The 24087-nt window shown below is 53.8% G+C and overlaps 2 protein-coding genes across 13 annotated transcripts in view; both read right to left on the bottom strand.

The window, feature by feature from the left end:
• PLEKHG4 (pleckstrin homology and RhoGEF domain containing G4) overlaps positions 1–15755 on the bottom strand; it is a 79831-nt gene extending 64076 nt beyond the window's left edge. For 6 of the 9 annotated variants that reach the window (XR_016470824.1, XM_090149762.1, XM_090149764.1 and 3 more), the window contains exon 1: positions 97–2973. Coding sequence is in view for 8 of the 9 variants with exons in the window: in XM_090149762.1 (XP_090005888.1) it covers positions 97–636 (540 nt within the window). In the remaining variant the exon portion in view is untranslated. Of the gene's footprint in view, positions 1–96; positions 2974–10681; positions 11361–15604 lie in introns of those variants that run through there. The other 3 variants (XM_031615288.2, XM_090149767.1, XM_031615290.2) reach the window with 2 other exon arrangements.
• A 2068-nt stretch (positions 15756–17823) lies between these two features.
• SLC9A5 (solute carrier family 9 member A5) overlaps positions 17824–24087 on the bottom strand; it is a 17950-nt gene continuing 11686 nt past the window's right edge. For all 4 annotated transcript variants that reach the window (XM_031615465.2, XM_090149770.1, XM_090149771.1 and 1 more), the window contains one exon: positions 17824–23992. In XM_031615465.2, coding sequence (XP_031471325.2) covers positions 23526–23992 — 467 coding nt within the window. In that variant the 3' untranslated portion in view covers positions 17824–23525. The remainder of the gene's footprint in view (positions 23993–24087) is intronic.

The following is a 24087-nucleotide window of genomic DNA, read 5'->3' as shown; positions in this document are numbered from 1 at the left end:
GGGAGAGGATCAAAGCAGCAAACTGCCGTCCTTCCTCCTTTCTTTTGGCACCAGTGACTTCAGGTGGAATAAAAAAAAAAAAAATTAACAAAACACCTCTCTCAAAGGGCGAGCGAAGCGCTCACAGAGCACTGCGCACAGCGGCGAGATTCCCCAGCTTTTGCTTACGCAGCAAGTCCGTCTTGCTGAGCTGGGTGGGGCTGCTATTAAACCATTACCGCAGCACGTGAGTGCGTGCGAGTGAGCGAGAGTGTCATGGGGTGGATGGAGCACAGCCCTGCCGCCTGGGCACCACTGCTGGGATCCTCCGCAGGCCAAGGGGAGATGTGGGGGAACGCTTGTGCCGATGTTCCTCAGCACGCTGCAACCTGAAGTGCTGCTGGAGCTGGTTGGTAGCAGGGGAAGCCGTTCCCTGGTGTAATTCTTCATCGTTCTCACGGCAGGCTCTTTTTGGGAGCCAGGAGTTTTCTGCAGCGTGAGATGCCTCGCACAGGATCTCAGCCTGCACCAACAGGACTGCCCTGGTGCTGGAGCACGCGCCTCGGTGCCCGTTTCCTGCTCAGGCGATGGCTCGCAACTTCCCCTGCTGCTGCTGCTCAGAGCCAGCCACAGCCTGCCCGCATTGTCAGAACCCATTCCAGCGCTGGAGGCCAAATTCTGATCTGCTGCATGGGTGCAAGTCGCGAGAGCTTGCCAAGAAATAAAACAAAATAAAGCAATCTGCAGGCATGTGCAGAGAGGATCGAGAGCCTTCCCTGTCTTTTTGTTTTACAGGGGACCCCTCTGGCTGACCCAAAGCCAGTGGGAGTGAGCTTTGCGACAGAACCAAATGAAAGTTTACTCAGGTGTCTGGCCAGATCCTCCTCTGATATAAATCCACCTCCTTTCACTACAGACGGTGAAAGCATTTGAGCCGCTGGCCCAGAAGCCTTCAGCCTCCTGCAGAACAGGAACAGCTGCATGGACATGCCTGAAAACACACCTCAGCTCCACAGCACGAATCTGGAGAGAAAGTTAAACAAAGCTCACGTTGCCAGCCAGGACCAGTAGGAGGAGGGATCGGGAGGAAGGAAACGTTCACTTCTTCCATTGAAGGAAAGGGTCCTTTGCTCCAGACATCAACTTGAGGAAATGCCTCAGCCACAGAGCAAGTCTAAAGTGACCTGCAGCCATAATGCTCCTCACACAAACCCTCCATCTTTGCAGCTGCCCAGCTTGACCATCCTTCCATTCCTCATTTTTGAAAGCACGTAGGCACAGCGTATTGCTCAGTGGTGCAAGCCTTCCTGTAGGAAAGCACACGGGATTGCACAGGAGAGATGGGCACATCCAGGCAGTACCTGCACAATCCCTCCCTGCACCAGTGTGGGTGACAGCAAGCCACAATCTGCCTGTGGCACTGCTTCAGCTTTTCTGATGCTGTTTCTCCTGATGCCAGCAACAAGCAAGGCTGAGTGGCAGCAAGTAAGCACCTAACGTGTTTGCAACCAGCTGCCTCCTGCCATAGCCCTCAAGGTCAATGTAACCAGACAAACAGAGGTTTAGGAACTATTTTTCATATTCTTAACCCAAGGACTCAAAAAGCAGGAGCAATCTGTGCACACTGACAAATGCTGGTTGCTAGACTCAGCATTTAGGACTAAACCTAAATGAGAGGGAACAGTTGTTTTAAACAAGCTTCTATCCACCCAGAACATAAAAGCAGTATCAACCCCCAGTTTTGATTCTATTAACTAAAATGAAAAGCCTCTTCCAGCTGGACCTGACATAATATACAGAACTGTGCTTTTGAGTCCAAACACAGCCAGCTGAAGGCAAGCACAGCTCTGGTAAGGCTGTGCCACCAGCTTCAGGGCTGCCCCGTGCCTCCAGAGGAACAGGAAGCCTTCACCTGCTGCTCTTCCCCCTGGCATCAAAGAGCCCAGCTGTGGGCTCCCACTGGTATTACAGCTGGCAGCATCTGGAAATGATTTCAGCCTGATCCTCTATAGCCCCCAGATTCAAAACCTCAGCCTATGGCAGCTGTGGGGTTCTGTTCTGCCCTCTGCCCCCATACCCCTTGCACAATTCTTGCAGATATTAATCCCCTGTCCCCAGTGAATTTGGTTTACTGTTGCAAATAAAACAAAGAAGTAAAAATGTTTGCACATGAGCCGGTGCATGGCTCTCAGGTTCTCACACCATTCCTGCTGCCTGAGTAAAGCCTTCGCAAGATAATTATTAACACTGGCACTGAATCAAGAAGCCTTTATATGGTTAAAATAAACCAAGCCGTATATTATTCTACCTTTAGTAAAATACAGGATAACCATAGCCTGTAGCCATTGTAAAGTTCAGTGCTAACAGACGCTTCCCCTCTCTCTGGTTCACTGTACCATAAAGCCATGATACCTGTTCAGGCTTGAAGGACAGCGAGCTGCTTTCAAGCCCCACCTTTGGATCATTTCATTAGGTTCTCTGCTAACTCCACTTGAAAAGCCCTAAATGTAGTTGCAAACTCACACACCTCATTGGGATCCACCTGATGGCAGAGCCTTCTCAGAACACAGAGAGTGCAGCGTGCAGAGCTTGGAGCAGGTTGGTCTCTGAGCATAGACTTGGGAAATCAATTCACAGTCCTGGAGATGGGATGGGGCTGCTTATTTGTCCTGTTAACTTCTCAGGGGAGAGAGGGAACTGCTTTGGCAAGGGCAATGGCCCTGAAGGAACCATGGTTTGGAAGCACAGGGAACTCAAACAGAATGCCAAGAGAAACGGACAGCATCTGATGCACTCCAGATGCCAATCAGAAGCCCACAGCCCCATCCTATCCACAAGCCACATTCCCTGTGCCATGCATGGTATGCAACCCCCACCAGTGGGCACAAGGAGAAACTTCTGCGAGCCAGGATAAGGGATCAGTGTCCCAGGAGAATGAGAGTAAGACAAACCCAGCAAGGATCCAAGAAAAGGATGCACTCCTGCCCACACCTGCTTGCACAGCAGCCCCAGAGAGCTGGCAAAGCCCCACACAGGGCACTCCTGGAGAAAGCAACCCCCTCTGCGCACTGCAGATCTCAGGCCAGCCAGTCTCCAGCAACATTGCCACATCCTGCTAATGGGAAAGGCCTGAACACATGCTTCTTTCCAGCCGCTCGGCACAAACACCAACAGGATTGCTTTCCAACCAAGCCAGAGAGCATCTCCCTGAGCAAAAAAAGAAACAAGTCTTGGGACTGAAATGTTTCTTTGTAAATAGCACAGGAGGCCCATGAACTCCTGCACGCTGCCGCCACACCTCCCAAAAGAGAACCAGGCTTTAAAAATAACTGCTCCATAAATCAAGGCTCTAAATAAAGCCCAGGTTAAGGTCACGTCCGGCCACGGCAGCTTTCACCACACCGCAGCTGGGAGCTGGTTGATGTTACAGCCCTGCTCCAGGGACCCATCTACCTCTCCTCATGCAAACAGCTGCTGCAGCATGTGAGGAGCCTGCCAGGAGGCATCTGGAGCAAGCAGGAGCTCCTCAGCCCTTTCTGGATGCCTCCGTGGTCAGGAAGAGAGCTCTAGCTATTGAGAGCTCCTGCCATGCTGCAATTCAAGTTGGACATCAGGAAAGATCTCCTCTCTGGAAGAGCAGTGATACATGGCACAGCTGCCCAGGGAGGTGGGGGTGTCACCGTCCCTGGAGGTGTCCCAGAGCTGTGGGGATGTGGCACTGAGGGGCAGAGGGCATGGTGGGGTGGGGTTGGGGATCTGAGAGGTCTTTTCCAACCTTAATGACTCTATGATTTCCTTCTGACTCAGGTTCTTCCTCTTTGGGACCTGCTCCTCACCAGTCAGGGCTAAGTGCAGAAGATCTCCTTCAGGTTTGGAAAAGAAGTCAGCCCACCAGGGATGAGATGAATCCCAAGGGTACACATCAGGAAAGTGCCTAGGATGGAAGCTCAGGTGGCACAGGACAGTGCTGCATCCCTTCCCTGCACAGACCTGCACTGCTATAGCCACCCAGAGCCACCATTCCCTATAATTCACTTGACCACCTTGGATGGAAGCCAGCACTGTGCTCGAGAACACTTGTCTACAAAAAGTCCTGAACAAGGACAACACGAAGAAGAGGCACAAATCTTCCCTGCTGACAGCCCAGATGCTGTCTGAAAGCTCCTAAAAGTTCTCAGCAAGCTCAGGACTTATGGCAGACAACAATCCTTTCTGGCAGGCTGGACCGGCCCGTGCCACATGCTGAGGCATACATCTGGCAGCAGGAACTGAGGATCTGCAGCTTTGGCAGGGTGAGCACCCAGCCTCCAAACATCGCCTGCGTGTGGCCCCCGGCCAGGTTTGGGGACTGGGGGAAGGGAGCCCCAGGCAGGCTGTGCAGGGCCGGGTCACTCTGCCAATACAGGCTGCCGTGCTGCGCCGCTTGGCTGGGGCTGCTGGGCTTTCAGTTGACGTGAGAAACCTCATTTCCAGTAAAAACAGACCTCCGGGCTTTCCACTTTCTGCAAGCTTAAAGCCAGGCTGCTTTTCCTTTGGGGGGGAAAAAAAAAAAAAAAGAAAAGAAAAGAGATACTTCTGTGTTCAAAAAGGTCTCCAGCTAAAAGCAAGGCTTGTTTTTCTGACAAAATCTGAGATTTCCCACTCCTTTTCTGCAGGGAGGAGAACCCTCCCATCCCCATTTCCTGAGCAGCTCTAATCGCAGCAGCGGCAATGAGTTCAAGAGAGGAAAATCTTCCCAGCACAAGTGCCAGCTCCCCCGGCTGTGAGGCTCGGGGGGAGGCTGGGAGCAGAGCACTGGCTGCAGCACCCCGCCTGCTTTGGGGTGGTTGGGCCTAAAGAGCGCTCTGCTTACTGAGCACTGCAGCCATGAGGCCGGCATTCACACCGCTGTCCTGCCAGATTCCCACGAATGGCTCTACCTGCGGCTTATCATCTGAGGGCTTTGCAGGGAGAAGCAGCCCAGCAGCGAGTCGTGCTCCAGCAGAAGGCTCTCACAAGCACAGGCTGTGCCTCCACCGTCCCCTCCGGCCTCGCAGGGAGTGGTGCTCTGGGAATCATTTCCAGATGCCTCCCTGCTCCCCAGCCCTTCCCTGGGCCGGCGCGGCCGCCAAAGCAGCTCCTACTGGGCAGCCGCGCAGGATTAGCATTCCAGGCGCTGCAGGAAAACAAGCGCTTGGAAGCGATTAACTCATGATCTCTTGTTTAATTAAACAAAGGGGAAAAAATGATGTATTTGCTTTTCGGCTTGGAGGTCCTGCTTCTGCGCATGCGGGAGGGCTGGGAGTGAAAGGCAGGGCAGCCCCGCAGCCTGCGTTGGTTTGCACTCAATGGGGACATCCTGGGCAGCCCTGGGAGCAGTGCAAGCCTCCCAGAGACACAGCACTCAGCACCTCTTCCTCATTCCCTCTTCTCTACCCTTTCCTTTAGGTTTCCCCAGTAATTCACAACACTGCTTGCAGCTCCCATCTGTCTGTGAGACACCCAGCGCATCAGAAGAGCTGCTGACAACTGCACGACAGATGAGGGTGGCCAAACACAGACCCACAGCCCAAGCGAGACCTCTCCTAGCCAACTGGAGATAAGCTCCTCCTCACAGGCTGCCCTCTATTAGCAACAGCTCAGGGGGTCAGACAGGTGTTTAAAGAGCATCTGAGAAAGCAGACCCAAGCCCTGTCCTGTAGCAGATGTGCTCCAGCTGACACAGGGCCCTGCATGCAGGTGAGAAGAGCCATGCGAGCACCACCACCATACAGCTGGGAACCAGCTTACCTTGATTTAGTTCAATCAAGGGATTAGATCCTTAATCTGAAATAACTGTCTAAGCACAGATTTGTTTTTTTTTAAAATATCATTGGCATAGTTCTAACCGTGCAATGAATTACCAAAGCTGTAATCAGCGCGATACAAAGCCCTGGGCACTTTGGTAACACCCTTCCCAGCAATGCACTGGTGCTGGCTGCGCCTGCATTTGCCTGTCACCTCCTTGAGGCCCCAGGACAGAGCTGCACAAGCTCCCCAGGCTTGTTGAGCAGCCAGCACCACGTGCTGGTGCTCCAGCCAGGGCTCACAGCATTCAAAGTGCCACCCAAGCCAGGAACTCCACTTCTACACAGGCCAAACACTGGCACTTACAGTGTAAGAAAGTGCCCTTTCTTACCACTCTCTTCCAGCAAATGATCTAAAAAAAAAAAATAAAAAAAATCACCCTCTTCACTACCAAATGGAAGCAATTGCTTGAGCTTATGTTATTAGTTATAGGACTCACTCCTCTCTCAGGTACCAGCATTTGGCCCAACCAACCTCAACAGCAACACCCTGTCTTCCTTACCTCTGCCGTATACTGGGGTGCTCTCAATAGAATCACAGAACTATTAAGGTTGGAAAAGAGCTCTCAAATCCCCAACCCACCTCCACCGTGCCCACTGCCCACGTCCCTCAGTGCCACATCCCCACAGCTCTGGGACACCTCCAGGGACAGGGACTCCCCCACCTCCCTGGACAGCTGTGCCAAGGATCACTGCTCTTTTTGAGAAGAAATCATTCCTAATATCCAACCTGAAGTGCAGGTTTCATTTACACCTGCCAGCTGCAACGCACATGGAGGCAGTTCTCAGCCAAACATGTCAGCTGCCTTCATCATCCTTCAGCCAGGAGCATCAGACCCTAACCCACATATCAATGCTCAGACACCCATCTGCAAGCATCTCCCAACAGATGGGCAGCCTCCTGTGCTCCAAGAGAAAATGATAATCCTTCAAAAGGACAGCTGACAAGTACCAGGAATGATCTTCACAGGGTCACCATTTAGGTTATTGCTTCAGCACCAGGTGTAAGGCTGCAGCCAGATCCCGTTATCCAGCTCCCACCCTTCCCCTGCAAGGTGCACGAGCTGCTGGGACAGGCTCCCAAGGGCAGATTTTCCAACCTGCATAAGTGAGGGTGGATGCCTCTAAGAAAAGAACGTGAGTTAAATGAGTTCCCAGCCTTAATGTAGGAGCCAGATAACGCTCCATGGTCTCAGCATCCCAGAGCAGATGAGCCACAGCTCCTTTTGGTCTCAAACACCCCATCTCACCACGTTCCCGTGAAATACAAGTCCTGCTATGTCAAGGAGGAGGGGAAAAAAAAAGCATTCTGAAGCCAGAGCAGCAATTGCAGCAGGGTTGGCTGTTCATAGGAGAAAATCAAGTGTGCAGGAGCTCTTGGAGGAGCAAATCCCTGCGTGCCCTTGACATGAGAAGCAGTGGCAGATCAGGTACCAGTGTGCACCTCACCTCCAAGGAGGGACAGAAGGTCAGGGCAGGCAGCCCAGGGACACCACAAGCCCTGCCTGAATAAATGTACCTGCTCCAGCCAGCTACATTTGCTCCAAGGCTCTCAGAGCTGGCTGGGAAATGGAGGCAATGCATATTGTACATTGAAGCTCTCCCGCCCCTGAGCAGCCAAGCCTGGGGCTTAGAGCTGGACGGAAACATTTCCCCTATATTCAGATAAAGCCCTAAACGAGTGCCTCCTGGAGAGCTAAGTACATCAGTCATAAATGCAGTGCATTGCTTTACTAAATGCCCGAGTCAGATAGGGGTAAACACAGGGCTTTTAAAGCTACTCCCTTTATGGCTTTTTTTTTTTTTTTTTTTTTAATAGAAAAGTCTCACGTGTCCCATTATTTCCATACATATCAAAGAAGGGTGGAGATTTAACTAGCGATTTCTAAAAGACATCTTTGTGCACAGAAGGGATGTATGCCAAAATGTGGGTGGTTATAAGCCCAAACACAAAGGGGAATACATCCACAGGCATTTTTCCCCTTGATCCATTAACGGGTCTGCATACCAGCCTGCCGAGCGGATGAGAAGGACCTTGTTCAAAAGGTAAATGTATTCTGAAAGATGACAACAGGCAGCAAATAACCCACATCCTTTCACCATATCTGAGGCTCAGGCTCCTCCAGCTTCTCCTTCCCATGCCAGGCAAGCCACTGCCTGGCCACAGCATCTTGTCCTACCAAGGCTGACCATAAGGCCCCATGGAGGTCCCTTTCCATCACATCTCCCCACGTCCAAGAGGAGCACACGTCTGTCCTCAGCTGGTCCAATTCCTCTCCACCTGAGCCCTTTGGTTCCATCCCCAACCAATGGCTGTGGCCTGAGGCAGGGCTTCACCATGGGCATCCCAGACCGACAGCAAGATGTTCAATCTGAGCAGACAGGAAGATTTTCAGGATTTTTCCTTGCTACTTTGACTTGATATTTCAGCACCCAGTGGTGCAAGAAAACAGGATGTGCACAAAACCCAGCAAGAGCACTTACCCCAGGAAATGCCCAATCTTTTGTTCTTTTTGTGTTTTACTGAAAGACCAAACCAGCCAACAGGGATATGGGCACATTCATTTATGACCCAGAGCTGCAAGGCGGGTGTCATGCATGGTGCAGATGCACAGCCCCGAGCATCCCACCATACAAGCAGGGCACCCCCCTTTATGTCACCTTCTGAGCACCAGGAGATCTGTTTTAGCAATGGCCTTTCCTTATAGAACCACAGCCGGTGTAGCAGCCACAAAGGCAGTGCTATTCACTCACACATGGCCCTGAGTGTGCCTCTCCCATGGCATATTTGGAAAGCCAGCACCTCCAGCATGCAGAGCCTGCGACCACAAGGCAACCCTGCCCTCCTGACAGCTTACAGACTGCCAGGGACAGCTCAAAGAGCAGCCAGGAGAGCTTTCCCTCCTCAATGCCCACATGGAGCCAGATTAACCTCCTCCCTGAAGCTGGACCCTGCAGCCAGACCCTGTTCCCAACAGGACTGTGGCCACACAGGCTGTTGGCTGCAGGCTGCCAATTCTCAGAAAATAAGTGCTGACACTCAGGGTACGTTCCCCTGTGGAAACCTGCAGCATCTCACCAGAAACGCTTGATGCCTTGCATCCCCCTGTTAGTAGAGCAGGTTATGTGATTGCTGGGCAGAGATGTGGGTGCAGCTGGTCTGGCACCTGCAGACTCATTATTTTCATTGCTGCAAGGAATTTTTTTGCACTGCAGCAAGAGACAGCACGGTCACCTTCCCAGCACAGACAGTCACCCAGAGAGGATGGCCTTCAGACCACTTCCAAGTGCTCAGGATTACGCCTCTGGGCTCTGTCTGTGTTCCAAAAAATCTTGCTCATTGCTTTGGCACAGAAATAAAGAAAGAAAATCCCAAACACTTAAAGTTCTTTGCGATTCCCAGACTCATTTCCTTCCCACTCCAAAAGACATAAAGGGAGGATGACACAGAGACCATCCTTTCTGCTGAAATCCTCCTTTCTTATCAGCACAGAGGTGCCACCTGAACTCATCTGCAGATGAGTTTGCATAAGTTGGGATATAGCCAGCAACCACTGGAAAGCAGCAATCATCCTATCGAAGGCAGAAGAGCAGCCTTGTAAAGCAGCCTGAGCAGCTTCCCAGGGATGAAGCTGTCCCTCAGCCTGGAGAGCAGGGCTGTGCCCACTGTGGGCTATTGCTCACTTTGCCTTTAGCCAACCTCCTCAGGAGCGGAGTTTTGCACTTGCTTGGGTGGCAGCTGCTCCTCAGGAGAAGCAAAGCTGGGGCACTGTGGCTCAGCCACGGGCCCTGACCACCTCTTGTGCCCTAGCCAGTGGGCAGGGTGAAGTCCAGTCCCTCTCCCATCGAAGGGTGATCATTACTGGGGAGCGTGAGCAGATCTCCTGCTGTGAAAGCCACAATGCGATGAGGTTTCAGTTATAAAGGCCAGTTCTGGGGGAAGTGGACACCTTTGCCCAAAGGTATCTTGCCCGTTTGATGCTTCAGGCACCCATCAGCTGCAGCAACACTACATACCAGGCATGGAAAGTGAAGCATCCTTCACCCTGATACAAAGAGTCACCTGCCTCACACAGCTGGGCAGCCCCCAGCAAGAGCCAAGCCTCCAAGAGTCCCACAGGCCAACCCACATCCACTGAGATCCAAATCTTTTTCCTGCAGGGTTTGGTTGGTTCACCAGGACACCAGAAGCTCAAGTCCAATGGAACAGCTTGTGGCTGCAGGAAAGGACAGGAGAGCCATGGGGTCCTTGGCAAAGGAGATGCAGGAAGCAAAGATTCAGGCCAAGGGAAGAGATGCAGGCCTGTCAGCTTAGCTGACTGTAGAAACCAGGAGCTGGGCAACTCATCTCTTGATGAGAGCCAATGTACTCCAAGCCCAGAAGCTGGACTGAAGTAGCCAAGTAGCAACTCAAGCAAACAAAGCAGTCTGGTCCATGATCCCTATAGGTGCATGGCACGGCCAGGCACAAGGCTGTCCCACAGCCACTCCCAGGGAGATGGGGTGCTCTGCTGCCCGGCTGGTTTCTCAGCACACTGATTGTCAGTGCCAGCTCTGGGCAGGGAAAAAGGAGTCCTGCCCTTCCCCAGGCTCTGCAAAGGGGCAGTGCCCACAGCAGGACACCAACTCCAGCCCAGCATCCAAGTGGTGTGCCTGCTCTGCTCCATCCCAGCCCGTTGCTGCAGGGCCCTGAGCAGCACCCCGTGAGTGATCGGTGCCAACAAGAGCTCCGAGTTCCCGCAGCCACCCCAGGGCTGGCACCCAAATAACGGGAAGCACGGGAGCACCGCAGCACCGCTTCCCACCTCCGGCATGGCCCCATCACAGCTCCATCCCACACAGCCCTTCTCCAAAGCCCTCCGCAGCGATTTCCTTACCATGTTCCCGGCCTCCTTTTTCCCCCCCTCACTTCCAAAAGTGGCTTTTTTTCTCTTTTTCCTCCATGTGTGCGACGGGGCGTCTCCTCTCCCCTCCGACGTGAACCACTGAAGCACTTTGAGTCCCGGACTGTAATCCAAGCCCTCGCCGCCCCCAGCACAGCTCCAACTAATCTAACTCATGACACTACGGAGCAGGGGACCTCCAAGGTTTCTCTGACAGCCAACCCCAGTGCTCGGCGATGGAGGGACATGGCGTGGGGTGCTGCCTCCCCCAGCCCCACTGACCAATCCCTACGGCATCGCTGCTGCCCGCGCGTCCTTTGCCTGCTTAGCGGGGATGCTCCGTGGCACAGAGCCGCTATCGCCTGGGAAGATCCGAAGAGCTGCTGGAGGAAAGCAAGTCCACCGCAGACATCCCACGGAGGTGGCCAGCTTCTCAGGGAGCTTTCCAGCAAAAGTTTCTCCCCCACGCTCTTCTTGGCTTTGTAAGTTCAGGGAGGATTCTCTGCTCTGCAAGATGCCGAGGAAGCGCTGAGGGTTGGGCAAAAACACCGAGAAATAAGCAAAGAGCACTGAGAAAAAGCTGTTTTTTCTAACTTCTGGAAGAGAAACGAGAGAGGCAGTGACCGCTTCAGGCAGCGGCAACAAACTGCATTGGGATCAGGCGAGAAGCAGAGACCTCGCCCCCTCCCAAAGGAGGAAGTAATTTAGCATGGCAAGTTTCTCCACCCCTCCATTAATTGTTTAAGATGGCCGGGGGCCAAAATACTGCCCCTGAGAGCGGGGAAGGTCACCGAGCAGGCAGGCAACAGCCTCCAGAAGCAATAACGGGAAAGGGCAGAGCCTGCGAGGCGGGGAGGGGGAGGCAGGTGCCGGCTGGGGACCCCAGTCCTGCTGGCGCACGGGGCACAGCAGGAAGCGACCCCCAGGAGAAGCTCTGGGGATGGGGCGTGGGGCTGGGCTGCAGGATTTGGGGTGGCGTGGACCTCGCTAGGGATGGACCTCCAAGTCTGGAGGCCAGGGTGCTGGCACCCTGCTGCTGGTGAGACAAAGCAGCGCATGCCAATAGGAAGGGAGATTCAGAGACCTACAGCAAGAGGGACCACTGCAGGGACAGGCTCAGCCAGCTGGGCGGCAGCAGCTGCTTCCAAAGCCCTCTGCTGCTCCAGCCAAGGGCAGCAGGGATGGATGACTGTTCCTGCAGGAGTTCAGCTTGCTTCCCTTAAGCAGAAAGAAAGGCCCTCCTAGATGGGATGCAACAGTGGAGCAGAGCAGCTGCATCGCTGTTCAGCACTTCAGAAGTCCTTGCTGGCAGAGCCTCTCCCATGGCCATCAGCAGCTACTCGCCTCCTCCTTGCAGCAGTTCCCCACTGCAGGTTCCCCACGGACCTCCTGCCCACACCAAGCAACGTCAGGCTGGGTGAAGGACAGCATCCCCAAGATGCAGAGAGGATCACAACCAACCACCCAGTTGCTACCAACCCCAGCATCCTAAAAGGAATCTGTAATCCTGCTTCTGCGTGCAGAGCCTTTCTGTCCTTGTCAAATTCACAGCAGGATGAGGAAACTTCCCTAGCAGTGCCTCTGAATGCAGACTTCAGTGTCTGCACTAGGCTACGTTTGCAAGCCAGCTTTGCCCTTCATTTATTCCCCAGAGAACATCTCTCAGCTCATGACCACAGCTCCAGCAGGTGCTGGAAGCATCCCCATGGGCCGTCCCCACGCTGAGAAAGGCAGCAGAGAGTGATGTCTATGCAGGACACGTGGCACCCAGCTGGCTGTGACAAGTGCTAGCAGAGATGCTGAGCTCTTCTACTAACAGCTCCAGGAAAGCAGTTATCAGTTCTTCTCAACCCTGGGAGCGCAAAGTTGGCTTCTCCTGCAGCCCCAGTCAGCAGCAGGATTAAGGGATTATCAAACACCTAACTGCAGCTCTTTGAAAGTCAGGCAGAGAAGGGGGGCAGCTCTGAGGGCTGTGTAGGAGTCTGCAGCATCCCCTTAAGCACAGACAAGGAGGGCACAATGTAAGTGCACACACACACCTCAGATCCAGTTTCCATCACATTTTCCACCTCTATGACCAGGTACAGAGCCAGGTGCTATCCAGACCATCAGCCAGCACTTGCTAGCCCAGTGCTACTCATACTATGCAGTCACTAGGAAATGATTTTTGAAGTGCAGCAGATATCTTAGCCACGGATATGACAACAGAGAGCTCTCTGCAAGTTCCCAGGCCAACACCACATGAAATTCAATGGTTGTATGTGCAAAGGCAGTGAGGGAAGGGGCTGTCTAACAGGAGAGCAGCTCAGCATCTTCCCCCATCCCAGGCTCTGCTCGCCCATCGCAGCCAACGGCAATGATGTGATTTCCTGTGCCCCGCTGCAGTGCTGCAGGGAACATCATGGTGCTGTTTACTCTTGGCTGGATCCTAATATAGATAATTTTTTTTTTTTTTTAACTGCAAAGCAGCCTCTCCCTCGTCTGCTGCATCAGAGATCGGTTTCTTCCACCAGCACATGGCAGCCAGCTGCAGCCAGCACTCTAGTGGGTGTTGAACAGCCCCTTGAGTGTGGTGCATAACAATGCCACGCTTGTTCCCCAACACAGGCTCGTACTGTCTCCTTGCAGAGCAGCTCCTCACTCTTACATGAGCCCTGTGGTTTTCTCGGGTTGAATATTAATTGCCAATGCCAGTGCAGAAGTCTGCTGTCAGCCAGGAAGGGGTGAGGAAGTGGCCAGGAGCCCCTGGCACCATGCAGCCTACCCAAAGCGTTGGCTGGGCCAAGCACACAGATCCAGGTCCTCTGCACAGGCCCACAGGCAGTTTTACATCAGGGGAACCACTCTGGCACACGGTGGTGGGGTTCTGCTGGACACTTCCCCTTTTCTGGACCTGGGTTCTGGAGCTGCACTGCTATCAAAGTGCCTGCTGAGGCCCCAGGCAGACAGGAAGAGAGCACAGGCAGTCACTCTGCTTTGAGCCTCTGCTATTAGAGGTCTACTTCTCAGTTGTGCAAAGCAGGGAGAGCTCGGTACTGTTACCAACAGGACTCAGCTGTTCTGGAGGAGACACAGATGTTTTGGATGCCAGATAAGGACATCTTCTGACCTGGGGGAAGTTGTGCAATGAAAACTAGACAGTCTCCCTACAGCAGCCAGCAGCTCACAAGCAAAACACCCCATGCACTCCACGTTAACTCAGCATGAACAGCAGTGTTATGCTCAGCACAAGGAGTTTCCCCGTGTCTATGGGCACCTCCAGGGGTGAGGAGAGCCCAGGAGCAGGTGGTGGCAAACCAGATGACTCCAATCCACTTCCATGCATCTGCTGCACCGAGGCTCTCCGCCACCTCCCACATCCACACACATGGCTGTGCAGATGTCCCATGGATTAAGCTGTGCTCTCAAAATACAGCTTCATCATGTTATGATCCCAGCAAGCCACCCACTGTGAACTCCATCAGCATGCAGGAACAGGGGAAGCCACTAAGAAGCAGCATCAGATCCCACTCAGCACAAGCAGGTGCCTGAAGTCCAGTGATGGATGTTTACTTGAAATAGGTTTAGTCAAAGGAAACAACAAGTGCTGCAAGCAGCCCTCAGCACCAACAACACTGCAGGACTGAGCTAGTCCTCTCCCCATTAGGAACACAAGAGAGAGTGAAATGCGGCTTAATAATATTTAAACCTTTATTTCAGATCACAAGAAGGCCTTGGTTTCACAAGAGTACCTCTTGGTTTAACTAATTAATTTGATAATCCTCTATTTGGAATCCTCAAGAGACATTCAGCCTTGAAAGCAAGTAATTACCTCTAAGTGGCAACCTCTTTGTGAGGCCCAGCCTGATCAGGAAAAAAGTGTCTTAAGCCAGAAATATAATCACTGTGTGATTTCCCAGAAGGAGGGGATAAGAGACAACATAACAACAGCTGGTCACACTCCCAACCTCAAGACACAAGAGCCACTCAATTACCAGGTCTCCAGTTTACACTTCAAGAAGCCATTCAGTGCCACACACAAACCTGGCATTCAGGCAACCACCAGGAAACTTTACAGGAGATGATTTATATTTCTTGGCTGCTTCAGAACGCACCGCCATCTCTGGTTAGATAAGGGCAGACTGGCTTTCTCTGAAGAGCAGCATGAAAGTGACCCATCTCTCTCCAGATCTCATAAGCTTAGTAGCATGGAACAGTCATCTGTTTACCTACCCATGCTAACCAGCCCCGCTGGCAGCAGTGCTGTGTGCTATTCAATCCCAGCAGTGCATGTTTACTCTACTCTCAGACTGCTCAGCTCAAACCTAGACGTGCCCATGGGCACCTCACCTTTCCTGGCCCAGCCTGGCAGGGCTGTGCCCCCCACACATGGAGCACAGGGGTTCTCAGCTTCTTCAAACAGGGTCCTCAGTCACTGCTACCAGGGCTCACTCCTCTTTCCAGGTTTGCATAACAGAGCACAGGTTGGAAGGATGGATGCCCTCCACCCCATGCTTCTGAACCACTGGCTCTTATGTCACTGCCCTGTGTCCAGCTCACACGAGCACCTTCAACAAAGAAGCAGATAGAGCCCTCACCAAGGCACCAGTAGATGCTGAGCACCAAGAGAAATAGGCAAGCACTGAGACACACACTTTGGGCATCCCAAAAGCGATTCAAAATGCAGTTATACCCAGCTAGGAGGGAAGGGTTCCAGCTGTAACACCTTGCTTCAGAGAAGGAGGGATCCACCAACAACCACTGACTTGTGCCCACCACAGCTTGGGCACTGAGCAGGGTCAGCACCAGGGGCTACCCAGTACCCCAACACAACACTTCCATCAACCTGCTCCAGGAGCTCTGACTCCACAGATTACCATCCCTACAGCACGAGCATCCTACCCATACCCCCACCCCCCTCACAAACCCCTCACTTACATCCAGCACTTGTAGAGCAGCCTGCACCCAGCAGATCCCAGCAGATCCTACAAACCATTCTCCCATGGCAGAGCCTCTCTGAAGACAAGGAAAGCTCTCACCTCCCTGCAGTCTGCTCCTCCAGAGCAGAGGAAGAAGCAGCTGGGTTAGATCTGCGCTCACGGAGGCAAAGCAATCGCCTCAAGGTGCAGCTCCAGCTGTGGGCATGTAATCAGTGCTTTACAGAGCTGCAAGGGCGTTCCCTGAGACCAGCTCTAACTTTGCCTGTGTTCAGCTGGGCTCAGCGCTGCCTGCTTAACACATGCCAGTCCCACCACTGGTTCTCCAGGTGCTTCCTACAGCACTTTTAATCCCGCTGTTATTCCTAGCAGGGGAACAACAACCTGCTCAGAGCTGACCTCCTCAATGCAGGTGTGGGCTTTGCCTTCCTCCAGCCTTACCAGCTTACACTGAAGTCAGAGATCTAGTTCCTCCATCTCAGCCTCAACTGAGGAGCTCCACAAGGCTGCAGGCTGAGGTTGAAACAACTTAGCAGCAGGAGTACAGCAGTTGCTGGTGGGTCAGGGTCTTCTCCCCAAGGGAGTCTGTAGCCCCCCGTGCTGACTACATCTCCAGAGCCCAGAAGGGGATGGGAAGGGTCCGTGGGCACCCGCCTGCTCCGGGTTGTATGCAGCTGGCAATTAGAGGAGCGAACCTTGGGGAATGCCTGCAGCAGGACACATGGCAGGGAGCCACAGCAGAGGGACATGGGGTATGGTGGGCTCCTGGAAGAGGTCATGGGTGCTACACCAGAAGACCTTTGCTCTCCAGGTAAAGCACCTCCTCAGCACCAGGGCTAAAGAGCACTACTAAGTTAGTAAATAAAGCTTCAGGTAGGTGAAGGAAGGGGACTCATGTCCCTTCCCTCCTTGTCATTGGTCTCTCCCCGTTTCATCTCTTCTCCATCAGGCCTGCTGTGCTTGTGGATTTCTGCTCCCACATCATTTTAGATCGGAGCTAAGGAGGAAGTTCTTTACGCTCAGGGCAGTGAGGCAGCGGCACAGGCTGCACAGAGAGGCGGTGCTGCCCCATCCCTGCAGACAGGGAACGGGGCTGTGAGCACTGATGGAGCTGTGGGTGTCCCTGCTCAGTGCAGGCAGTGCGAGCAGACAGCCTTTAAGGTCCATTCCAATGCCAAGGATTCCGCGATGATTCTCTGATGGGAGCAGAGTACAGCCAGCACGGGAAGGGACCGGGAGGCTCAGATGTGGCAGAGATCAATCACGTTATACCGAGGGCCTCCAGGAAAGCCAGCCTACAGCTGGCTGTGAGACTGAAGACTGATACTCCACCTACCCCTGGACTGCCCTATGCAGCCCCCCCCCCCGTGCCATGTCCAAGGAGCAGAGCGAGCACCAGGCCAGCACACAGCGCTGGCAGTGACGGCTGTTCCCATGCTGCCTTCTGCAACCACACGGGAGCCCGCAATGCCCCTGGGGCACCGTTTCCCAACCCTCTGCTCACAACCCACATAAGACTACACGTAGATAACCACACATCAGTTACAGGCCCAGCCGCCATCTTGCCCCGCTTCGGGCAGGCCGCATCCCCGGGCTCGCGTGGAGGCGGCAGCCCGGGACGAGGCCGCGGTCCGGGGCGACACCTGCCGGCCGTGCCGGGGCTTCGGCCGAGGCCTGCTCGGGGCTGAGGGCTGGGCCCAAACTCGGTCCCTCCTTCCCACACAGCTCCCCGAGGAGAACCAGCCTCTCTTCTCCCACCCCTCTGCCCTGCAGGGCCGCATTGATTCTGCCTGCCCACCCTCAACACAGAGGCCCCATGCAATTAGGCTGGTGGGTGTTAATTAGAATCACGGGTCAGCGGCACAGACGGAGGCAGCCAGGCTGACCTAAGGCTGTGTGCAGGGCAGTCTCTTGTCAAGCACCACAGCAGGGGGGCTGTCTATAATTAAATGAGGAATGGTAATTAGTTGATTAGCCGCTGACCTTGTGCATGGCCCCTCCTGCCGGCACCTCACAGACTAGAATCATAGAATCATTAAGGGTGGAAAAGACCAATACGATCTCCAAGCCCAACCCCAGCCCACCCCCACCATGCCCACTGCCCACATCACAGAATCACAGAATGGTTTGGGTTGGAAGGGACCTCAAGGATCACAAAGCCCCAACCCTCTGCCACATGCAGGGCCACCAACCTCCACATTTCACACCAGCCCAGGCTGCCCAGGGCCCCATCCAACCTGGCCTTGAACACCTCCAGGGATGGACGGGGCATCCACAGCCTCTCTGGGCAGCTGTTCCAGCACCTCACCACTCTCATAGTACAGAACTTCCCCTTGACATCCAATTTAAATCTTCCTTCCCTCAATTTAAAACCATTTTCTACATCCCTCAGTGCCACATCCCCACAGCTCTGGGACACCTCCAGGGATGGGGACTCCCCCACCTCCCTGGGCAGCTGTGCCAGCACTCTCCATCAGAGAAGAAATTGCTCCCAGTACCCAACCTGACCCTCCCCTGGTGCAAATCAAAGCCATCACTCTCATCACTGTCACCTGGAAGCAGAGACTGACCCACTCCCCACACTTTGCCCAACCCTGTAGTGATGCATGAGGGTATTGTGACAAAAGTGCAGGACCCCACACTTGGTTTTGTTGGAGCTCATACAGTTGGCCTCAGCCCGCTGATCCAGCACGTCCGTATTCCTCTGCAGGGCCTTCCTACCCTCAGGCAGATGATCACTTTCTCCTAACGTGGTGTCATCTACAAATTTACTGAGGGTGCACTTAGTCTCCTCATCCTGATCATCAATAAAGACATTAAACAGGACAGGCCCCAGTCCTGATCTCTGGGGAACACCACTCACGACTGGCTGCCAGCTGGATGGAACTCCATTCCCACCACTCTCTGGCCCCAACCCTCCAGCCAGATTTTTACCCAGTGAAGAACACACCTGTCCAAGCCACAGGTTGCCACTTTGCCCATGAACTTTCTGCCTCTTCCTACCACAAAGTGCAAATAATCAGGTCTGTGGGCAGCTAGCCCACTCCCATCCTGCCTCTCAGTCAATACTTGGCACCCCACAGCTGCCCCATTTCTGGCCAAGCACAGCAGCACCTCAGGGGGCAGCGCATGTGTGGAGGCTTTCTGCCCTTGTAAGGGTTTGGGGCGGTTTAGTCACTTTTTGGTAAGTGAAGCCCCGCGTGGAGGTGGATTTGTAGACAAATCCAAGCACAGTAAGGTAGCTGGTTGACTTTCTTTGCTCTTTATTGCACATTGTAATTTCCTGTTTGCTTCAAAAGCTATTCTTGCAAAGGAGAGAAAAAAAAAAAGAAATCAAACATTTATAACAATTCCGTCTGTTCCTTAGCAGGAGAAAACAAAGATCAGAGCGAGCCTCTCAGAGGTCACCAGCTAATTCTGCTATTTAGCCAACGCACTTTCCCCAGACAATGCAGCCCTCCTGCAGCAGGCCAGCTAATCTGCTTACTCAGACGGTGCTTTCAGCCCAGGAAAACAAAAGCTCGTGTTCCTAGAGTGGTCAGCTCCCAGGAGTCAGCCCCCACATCTCAGTATGAAGAAACACAGCACGTTCTGGGCCTGGGTATTTGCTTTCATTGTTTTCTTTTTGGATTACCTTCCCAAAGCTTTTGCTAGCAGGAAAAGGTAGAGAAAGCCGCAGAAAATATTTCTGTATGTGTGCGCGTATGTGGTAGATGAGATGGAATATCCTGGCTGTAGGAGCTGGGGGTCTCTGGAAAAGCAAAGCCATAACAGGCTCTCCATCAACAGTGAGGGCTCAGTGGGGCAGCAGGAGAAGGAGGCCCATGCATGTGCACTGACCACCCAAACACAGCAGAGCTCCAGTGGGACCCTGTGGCAAGAAGAGGCACCTTGCCCTTTTTAAGCCCTTCTCCATGGCCCATCTCCTAGGACATGCCCACAACTACCGATCCCACCACCTCCATGGATACCACTTCCCCGCAGCATCCTCAGCTCCCACCCACTCCAGCTCACCTGACACAGGTCCTGTTCACCTGCAGGGCAGCTGGGATGTATGGCATGGAATGCCAGAAGCTGAGGTGAGAGGAACTTCGATGGCTTCTTCAGGGATCTTTGCCTTCCTTGTGGCTGTGGAGAAGATCACGACTTTAGGATCCGGGACATTCATGAAATCAAAGCCTCCACACGTCAGCATCCATCCTGGCTGCTTTTTAAGAGTCCCCAAGGGCAGCAGCCTGACCATGCAGTCCTCCAGAGCAGGGAGTCCTACTGCTGTGTCTGCTCCTCCAGGCAAAAGCAGAGAAATCCGAACCACGCAGAGGGGTGTGGATCACCCCACCCAGCTCCGAGTGGCCTGCAGACCCAACCGATTCTTCTGTCCTCAGCCCGTCCACGCTGCAGCTCACTCCCCTGCACACTGGGATGCAAGGAGAGGGAAGCTCACTGCGAGAAGGCACGGGTGAGCCAAGGAACTGGCTTGACACGCGGCAGAGGGGTGCAGCACGAAGCATAAAGGCAGCAGCTCTGCCGTCCTGGCTGCTCAGCCCTGGAACGCAGCATGAGAACCACTGCCCAGTGCAAATCTGTTCCTCATTATCCTCCCCGGCTGCTGATTGATGCCGGCTCAGTCACCGACGACGTGCTCTGTGGCCTAGGATGGCTCACATCCATCAGACAGGCAACTTTTTGGGGGCAGATTGGGGCTGGCATCCATCCCTCCAAGGTAATTCAGGAGTGACAGTGAGTCGTTACCTCCACGACAGGCTTTTGGCGAAGGGATGGGGCAGGAGTGGCTGCAGGAGAGAGGGGATGCGGCGGTGGCACTGGGGCAGCAGGATGCCCTGGGCCTTATCCCAGATGGTGGCTGGTGGTGAGTTACCACCGTGCCATCCGCTGTCAGATCATTGGCAGGTTTGGGCACCAAGAGCTTGGTAGAGGCTACACAGTGATAGATCTGGCACTGAAACATGCCTGAGGTGGGTAGGTGCCTGTGTGGACTGGGTGGATTGGGGTCTTCATGGAGCTTCTCCTTCACACCCTTTGACCCTCCCGAAGCAGCTTCCAAGATGTGGGGTTTGGTTGGGTCGCAACAGACCTGCTGCTTGGCCTGAAAATAGGTGATATGAAGTTGTGGCTGTGCAGCTCCACGGGCAGAAGGTGGATACAGGATGGAACATGCAGATAGCTCATCCCAAACAGGCCAGAGGGGAAGCCAGCTCCTTCCCATCTGCAAGAGCATTCAGGATACCACCTGGGGACATCAGCAATCCTACAGAGCAGTGGAGGATCCTGTGTTGCAAATTGCATGTCCCACCACCTAGTAAAAAGCCACCCCATCCTCTCCATCAGCATCCCATAACACTGACCAGAAGCAGCCGATCGTGGCTCCCCATGGCTTCTCTTGGCCCCAGGAAATGAATTACAGGAGGGTGGGAGCTGAGTGCCCACACGAGCAGTCAGGAGCAGAATGTAACAGTGAATGGATTGAGGTACCAAAAACGTGTCCACCCACATATGGTCAGCCTGAACACCCTGCTTGAATTCGTGTTTGCCTTCCCACTGTTCTCACGTGTACGGCCAAAGGCTCTGCTGTGATTTGTGCTTGCTGAAAAACCTGGGGAGGAGTGGGAGGTGAGAAGCTGGATGCCCATTCAGCAGCTTCCCACCACTTGTGCCTGTGTAGGTCATTCTGCAAACATCACATGAGGGAATCAGAAGTGCTCCAGAGATGGAGCAGAATGAAGAAGAGTGCGAGGTGTCCTGTGGGTCAACAACACCCTTGCTACAACAGAAAACATGAAGCTGGCAGTTCAAGAAAAGGATTATTCCCCTCGGTTTGATGCCTAGCTGCATGCCAGCTCCAATTTGGGGCTCCTCAGAACGAGATACGGATTTGTTCAATCTATTTCTAAAGCTTACCTAAGAGCCCAGTACTCACCGTGCAATGGGAAGGCTATGATTTTGAGATGCTGTGCAGTGCTGACCTGGGAGATGGCCAACACCAACCCTCACCCACAGCTTGGCTCTTGCATCCTGCTGATGCCCCATTGCTGGCACTGCCTCGCACCCTCTGCTGACTTCACAAGTTCTGGGAAAAAGGGGAAACTGGAGGAGCCAAGCATTGGAGAAAGTAAATCATTGTGGAAAAAATGTGCGGATCTAATGGCAGTGCTGGGAGAAGCCTGTGTGCAGAATGGTCTGCAGCAGTCAGACAGCTCCAGGATGGGGTTGCTTATAATAACAGTCGGAGGGCTGTATGTTCTGGGTTACAGCCTGACAAGCAGCTAATTTGTTGAGCCTTGCTCCGTCCTGGAGAAGCAGAGGTTTGGGCACATGTGCTCGTGGTTTGGCCCGGTTTTTGTGTTTTTCCACTGAGGCACTTTGGTATTTTTAGGCTGAAAGAGATGGAACTGTGCTGTGCTGGAAGGAACAGCTCTGTGCAGGCAGGAAAGGGAAAGACAGAGATTGGAGGAGGAGAATAAGCACTGACAAAACCCCATGGGTGCAAACCCAACCCGGAGGAAGCAAAGCATGCAGAGGTTCCCAGCAAGCCCTGAGTCCAGACTGAGCCACCTGCTCCAACTCTGATTTATTGAACATTACAAAATACTCTGCATATAGTTCCACATTAAAACAATATTCTTGCAAATAAGATACTAAGTCTGGAGTTGTTTGTGGTGCCCATGGCTACAGAAAACACTGACCCAGCTAGAGATTTAGTATGGCCCAATATCAGAAATCAAAACTGGAATAAGGCATACAAGAAATGCAAAACTATATAAAAACCTTTTAAAAACCTCATGCTCCAGTTGGCAGGGCAGGTACAGAGCAGAACAGCTTTGCTAGCAGTACCAGGTGCTGCCGCCTCGCCTGACCCATGCTGGGCTCATTCACCCAGTGCATTGAAACATCCCAACACCTGCAGACCCAGCACCCCAGGGAGCTGCAATGGGCAGCCATGTGCTTGCTGTTAGGTGTTAGCAGCCCAAATTGGAGCATCCCCACTCCAACTACACTGAGCTCTGAGCAGATCTTGGGGAACAAGATCCTGGGGTCCCTCTTGGGTGGGCTCTGGGGTGGCTGGGGGGCAAGTGCTGGGGGCAGAGCTTTACAGATGCACTCAGCTCTCACCCATCTGCTCTTACCCATCTCCCGTGCTTTACATTCAGCCCTGCTGCTCCCCTTGGTGCCCTCCCAGCTGACGAGCCCCAGGCAACTAGAGGGACTGGGATGCAGGCAGAATGAAGGGTGCCATGCAGGGCTGCTGTCTCCTAGTAAAGCCAGAAAACAGAATGTTTCAGCCATGAGGAGCACACCTGGATGAGCAGTGTGGGGCTGGCACAGCCAAACGAGTGCCAGAAGTGTCCCTGTGCGTATGCAGCCTGGCTCCTGGTGGAGCCAAACCTCAGTCCTGAGAAGGTCATGGCTTTGCTTCTGCAGTGCCTCCAGAACCCAGGGGATGGAGCTGCCGTGGAAAGGGGCTGATCTCTGCTCTCTCAGCGCGCTCTGAGCAACCTGGTTCCCGGAAGCCAAAGGCTGGGTGGGGATGGGCTGTTGTGCAGCAGCCTCCTGCAGAGGCTGGAGGAACCCATCAGCCAGAACCCCAAATGTCACGCTGGCACAGCCACAGTGGCATCAAGACCACTTCTGGGAGGAACACCTCTGGCCTCCCAGTGCTGTGATACAGGAGACAAAGACCAAAGAACAAGAGAGCCAGACGTGGGGTCTGTGCCCCCGGGGTGGATGGGACTGGTGCCTGCTCTCGCAGCATCACGCCCATCTATCTACCAGCCTTGCATCAGCATGAGCAAAGCCCCAAAGCTCTCCTTTGCTCCTGGAGTTGGAGGAGACACGCAGAAGCTTCACGAAGCACAACGATGGAGCAGCTGGTGGGTGGCAGTCTGCCCCACACGCCATGCATTTCAGATGTGGCTGGCTCTGCTGAACGCGAGCCGCCGGTGCTCGGCGGAGGGCAGCCCCCTGCCCTGCTCCTCTGTGCCCATCAGGGGCTGCAGCTCCTGTTGCTCCACACCCTCGGGGCTGCTGTCGCTCTTCGACCTGCTGCTCTTGGATATATGGCTGGGAAACTGGAAACGTGAGACCTGCTCCGGCGTCGCCTGGCTTGCTGACTGTGGCTGCTTCTCCAGCATGGGGCGGGCGAACCTCCTGTGCTGTGCTCCTGTCTCGATGCCTGGAGGAGAGGCGATGCTCTCCAGGGAGGAGATGCTTTGGTTCCATGCTTTTTGCATATCCACCGGTACGATTTTGGTTGTCTCCGAGGAGACGTAAACAGCCAGGTCAGCCTGGTCTCCTTTCCATGGCAGCTCCTTCTCTGCCAAGGTGGGTGATGGTGGGATGATGCAGGGGCTGGGGCAGACGTCCAAGCTGCCTGGGGATGTAGAAGGAAGGATAGAGGGGGATATTGTGTGGCTCCTGCTCTTTCAAACCCTGGTACCGATTGGGACCCTTCTGATCTCGCCCATT

The sequence above is a fragment of the Phasianus colchicus genome, chromosome 13, assembly GCF_987193195.1.
Source record: "Phasianus colchicus chromosome 13, bPhaCol1.hap1.1, whole genome shotgun sequence".
Classification (NCBI taxonomy): Eukaryota; Metazoa; Chordata; class Aves; order Galliformes; family Phasianidae; genus Phasianus; species Phasianus colchicus.
The sequence above is the reverse complement of the archived record's forward strand: the minus strand, read 5'-3'. Positions and strand labels throughout refer to the sequence as shown.